The 5437-nt window shown below is 47.5% G+C and overlaps 1 protein-coding gene across 1 annotated transcript; it reads right to left on the reverse strand.

Annotated features, from left to right (window-relative positions):
* Positions 1-271: 271 nt before the first annotated feature.
* On the reverse strand, positions 272-5186 carry LOC122319437. The gene is made up of 2 exons (XM_039372606.2): positions 4586-5186; positions 272-4532 (listed from the first exon to the last, which is right to left on the reverse strand). Exon 2 carries the CDS (start codon positions 881-883, stop codon positions 272-274), a length of 612 nt encoding a protein of 203 aa, XP_039228540.1. The 5' UTR covers positions 884-4532; positions 4586-5186.
* Between the last annotated feature and the right edge of the window lie 251 nt (positions 5187-5437).

A 5437-nucleotide genomic window follows, 5' to 3' on the forward strand; every position in this document is an offset into this window, starting at 1 on the left:
ATGAACGCCCCCTGCATGCTCCGGGCGGCTGCCCCTGGCCCCCAAGCGCCCTGGAGGCCTTCTTCCGCGTCTGCGGAAGCCTCGCGTCGACTTGCCGGCCCGCGTGCATGGCCACGCGTTCGTTTGCTGGCCCGCGTGCCTGGCCCCGCGTCCGTTCGTTGGCCCGCGTGCCTGTTTGCTGCTGCGGACGACTCCTTTTTTTTAAAGTGAGCATGTGTGACCTTGCCCTCCCCTGTCCCAACAACTCGGTTTTCGCTTTTGCTTTTTCCTTTTATTGGGCCACATAGACCCGTACCTCCCCGCCGCGACGCACCTTCAACCGGAAACGCTGGCCGTCCAGTATAAAGAGCTTGGCCCAGCGGTTCTTGTGTCGTCTGCCCGCCTGGGCCTCGGCCTCCTCGACCACCTTAGGTGGCCACTCCGCGCGCTCGACCTCTCGCCACGGCTTCTCACATAGCGACCACTGCCTGCGGAGGCAGGGTCGCTGCGGCGGCTGTCTCGCCTCGGGGCATGATTCCTGCCGCGCGAGTTTCGGTGGTGGTGGTGCGGGCCACACCCACGGATCCTTCTCCGGGCTCTCCTCTGCGCCTCCGTCCTCCATCCGTGCGCGAACTCGCGGGTCGCGCGCTTGCTTCTGCACCGGCCTCCACCCGACCGCGCCCACCTCCTTCCATACGCGGGCCTCCGGCGTGTCCTCCGGCGGTGCGGGCTTTGTCCACGTCACCGTTTGCTGGTGCCACCGGCGGCCGCCCAGGCCGATTGTGCGCAGCGTCTGCACGACGTGCGCCTGGTCCACTTCCCAGAACTGCTGCCGCTCGCACCGGGGCCCCTCCTCATCCTGGGGTGGCGGCGGCGTCGGTGGTGCTGGTGGCGGTGTCCGCATCGTTACCGTATGACCTCTACGCCCTTGTCGGGTTTGAGTCCAAGGTCCAGCGCGATACCGTTATTTCACGGTCTCTCCGCTTTGCCGGGGTCCAAGATCCATTGTTTCCCGTTTGACATGACCGCCCTTGACTCCTCTCGCATTCCAGCCGTCTTCGCTGTTGCTACGCCGATCTCCTGCACCCGGATTTGTGGGGAGTTTTAAGACTCCTCACAATGGCATCCTGAAGATCCACTAGGATGGCTGCCTTCCCTCGCCGGTCGGTGAAGATCCTCATTCCTTCAGGCAGCACATCCATCCCATCGCCGCTGAGATACGGCTCCTGCACCAGTGCGAACATTGAGCCCGATCGCCTGAGTCGGACTCTAAACATTAATGTCTAGCTTGCACCCTCGCTAGCACCGCGCCGTATATCGGGCATACATCCGAGAGCATGTAATGACCCGAGGGTTGCCCTCTGTGACGGCAGTTCCGGCAGTCCACCGGGTTCTGGCACTTTGCAGCGGTGTGGCCTTGTTGCCCGCACTGCCTTCGCTGACCTTGTGGTCGAAACCCACACACCAGCAGGCATATGTGCGAACCTGTGATCGGCACCGGAATGAAAACCACTTGATGTAGACCCGACCTACATCAAGTTTCGCTATCGCCTTGACCTCAAGCGTCACGTTAACGGTGGTGCCGTCAGTCACCGACCACGCCTTGGTGACCAGGTGCACCGACCTTTTGAACTCCGAAGCCGTCATCTCGTCGTCGAATTATTTTCGTGGAGCTCCTGCATGAACTCCTCGGGCCGATAGCTGTGTCGACGTCATAGACGATGACTTTCGGCGAATTTCTTCGACGACACAACCTTCTGCAGCTCTCCGACTGAAGGAGTCCGGATAATTGCACCACCACTTCGACGGAGCTTACGTACTTCATGCACCCTGACTCCGAGGGAGGGTGCAACCACTGTTCGCACCTTTTCGGCTATCGCCTTTCCCGATAGCGCTGGGTCGTCGCACTTCACCACTGCTGACCACGTCTCGCGAACCTTCGTGGTCCGCGGGGCAGCAATGGGTGCAGACTGCGGCGTTTGGGAAAATCCGCATAGACGGCGGCGGTGGGGGCGGCATAGCCAACCGCGTCTCCAATTCTCCACACCGGAGCATCAACGCCATCACCAGCTCATCGTAGCGGCTAATAGCAAACGAGAGCTCATCCGTGTTTACTCATCCTAGGCTGCGAAAGCTGCTTCTCACCATGCGCTGCGTGGTGAGCTCTGCCATCATAACTGCTTGCTCGGCAGCTGTGGCGGTGGCAACACCACGCGAGGCCACAGCAACGAGCTTAGCCTGCGTAGATGCCGAGCTCTTCGAAGCCTGATGGCTTCTACGCCTGCCTCGGTGCATCGGACTCCCGACTACCGCGACGCACTGCTGGCGCTCATGGCACATGCGCTACTATCGCTCTCCATTGGACTTACCACGATCGTGGCTCCTCCTTCTGGTGACTCCAGTCCGTGCGCTCACTGACACAAATTAGCTGCTGTGGTAAGAAATTTATAAAACTTATAAAAAATGAAAAAATATCAAAACATTTTTCAGTGTGTTTTCGTTCAGACCGAAGCAGAAAAGCAGCATTAGCTGCAGCTTTTATCGCGCCTGATAGCGCATCCGAATTGGATCAGCTGTGGCGATTGTTTATGATTCGTATTCATTCAGATTGTTTTCAAGCTTTAGATTTGGATTTGCATATGCAATAGGAACACCGTGAAAAATCTACGAACTTCAAAAAAGTAAGTTAATTGTTTCATTGATTGTATGTATGTGTTTTTTTTTATCCAGCCAAAATTAATATTCATTTAATTTTAGTTTTAAGAGAATGCATTAGCATTCTGAATAGATTTCTTTTAGTTGATGCAGTTCCGGTAAAATGGATAAAGGGGTCGTTGGAAAAGCAGGGAAGGAACGACCATAGGTGGTACACACCACAAAACAAGAAGTGGCTATCTAACTTTATCTTAGACTGCACTTTAACAGTTTTGGTATATGACAATAATGATACAAAGATATAGTTATCGTTCCTTGTCGACTTGATGACTATAGATTTCAAAAAGAGGAGATTGTGTAGCGTGTAACATAGTGCGCCACTGTTCTTAATACAAGAAGGAATTATAACTCCTTGCGTTAGGCAGGCTTTCGAGGATCTGAGCTGCGGGGCACGCTTTAGATTCCGGCTCTAGCTCTGGTGGTCTTGCTCACCCAGATCTCGGACACGGACTACAAAACACTATTAATAAAGACAAGAATTGAGCGTGCTTGCGACAAAAAAAATAGGAGCTAGAACTAAACCGGAAGAAAAATAAATAAATAAAATAAAGAGAAAACTATCATTTGCGAGGACACGGATGTTGTTGTGCTCGCTTGAGGCCCACCCAACCTATGATCATCTTCCGCAGGAGCATGGCTCCGATGATCCCTTGCAACCTTACGACCGTGGAGTCCTCAGTAGAGTCGGTAAAGAGAAGGTTTAGTTGCTCATGATTTGGTTAAACATTAAATTTAATAAACATAAAGTAATTAAGACTAACATCGTTATAGGTAGTTTGATTATAAGCTTAGATAGTTATAAGAATATTTATGTATCGCATGATTTAATAATATGTAGTAAAAATGTGGGGATTTAGATATAAATGTTAATGGTATAGTTTCGAATATCTAATTTGATTCATTGGTAGACAACTTCTCGTTTAACTCCATTGTGAAATTTCTTTTAATTAAATTCTTCTTCTTTAACTTCATTTTAATTCACGACAAATTTAAAAAAAAATATTTAATGTATTACAGCGATAGCCAAATTTCGGTTGTTGCGGCATTAAATTCGTTTCTTAACTTCTTTCATATCATTGCCATTTAATAAATTTCTCTTAAGTTTGGGTTAGCACTTAAAAACAAAGTTATATAAACTCACGCTTCTTATCCATCGGCGAAAGATCGATCTCCCTCGAAGGTGTGCTGAAAATTGTATGGCTTTGGCAGGCCACTTTGGGGTTTTAAGGCATTAGTTTAAACAAAAGAGTTAAAAAGGCATTCTTCTACACAATTCATTTCACTTCGCAACAAGAGAAATTTTCTTAGATTTTAAATAACTTTACTTAAATTATAAAAATAAATGTATTCTAATTTTACAGAGGGTTTTCATCAACTATTCATGGCTTCCATTACCAGAATCAAATTCACAAAAACATTTCATATGAGTGTCGTAAAAGTTAGGTAACTCTATACAGGTTATGACCAATTTGTGGCGAAAATTGCAAGAAATTTTAATTCGGCAGAACTGGGTCAAAACCCATTTAATGGTGTTGATTTAATGCACAAGAAAATTTATAGTCGGACATCGGATGCTCGGTGGTCTTGCTCACCCAGATCTCGGACACGGACTACAAAACCCACATGGGTGCTGGGGTCAAAATTATTGGGTCACTTTCGGCACTGCCAATTTCCATTAACTGTTCCATAAAACGCCAAAGCTGGCCACTGTAGGCTATAGCGCATGCGCGGGTTCGCTGGTTGAGCCCCGATGAAATATAAGGGTTTTCCAGACCGCCCTATGGCACTGGCTGTCAGTCCGCCGCCCTGGTTGCCTCCGTGGACACTCTTTCCGTGGCCTGGGCAACAAAAGCTTATGCATCTGTATGCAAATGAAAACGTCTTTACCTACTTGAGTTTGGTTAAGCTTTCGCCGAATAAATTTTTCCGCCACCAGATTTTCACAATCCGCGTGGACACTGGCACTATGTGATTATTATATATCTTATCGGCAACTGCAACGATTTGCACTCTACCGGATCTCAAAAGGAATAGAATTTAGCACGGAAACAGATGGAATCGCTTAGCACTTTTCTCTGCTACAGCATAAAATTTCCTAATCAGACTAAAGCTTTCCAGATCTTCCCTGGCGCATCCATGAGCTATCTGGTATTTGTGTCCAAAACTCTGTTCTGGCAGAAATGCAGCTAGCTAATTAAAAATGCATGTGCATTAAAGCTCAGCTAAAACTACGTAAAGCTTTTACTGAAATGCATCGACGTTATTCCCGTCGCGTAAAGCCAGGCTCAAAGTGTCACATAATTTAGTGCATACTTCTAGGCAGAAAATGTTTATATCTTTTATGGTTTATCTAAAATTTATTTAGCGGCTCTTCAGTCGACACTACAATTGTTGAATTAGCCTATAAAGATTGGGGCTTTCATTTAGTTTTAGTAGCAAAACGGTAGAACACGAAATTCAGAATGATTCATATAACTGTGTCAGATTTGTATTACAATTCGCAAAATGCTATATGGAGAATTTGACTATGCAGAATTTGAAGCCAAATTATTTGTTTCGAAAACAAATTTTTGAAAAACTATTAAGCTATAGGGATTCCTTAGCTAATAATTGTTTACACTGATGCAAATCGACTGTGTATAATGAAAAAATTGTTTGCGCTGTATGCGGTTGAAATTTTTGCCATATATGCATTGACTTCTATAAAAGCCACCGTGCATTTCGTAACTGTTTTATTTGCAAA

This window comes from Drosophila yakuba, chromosome X, assembly GCF_016746365.2.
Source record: "Drosophila yakuba strain Tai18E2 chromosome X, Prin_Dyak_Tai18E2_2.1, whole genome shotgun sequence".
In the NCBI taxonomy this organism is placed as follows: Eukaryota; Metazoa; Arthropoda; class Insecta; order Diptera; family Drosophilidae; genus Drosophila; species Drosophila yakuba.

Bases quoted from the DNA above. Each gene is read 5' to 3' on its own strand.
- LOC122319437 (XM_039372606.2), bottom strand. From the start codon at position 883: ATGCGGACACCGCCACCAGCACCACCGACGCCGCCGCCACCCCAGGAT.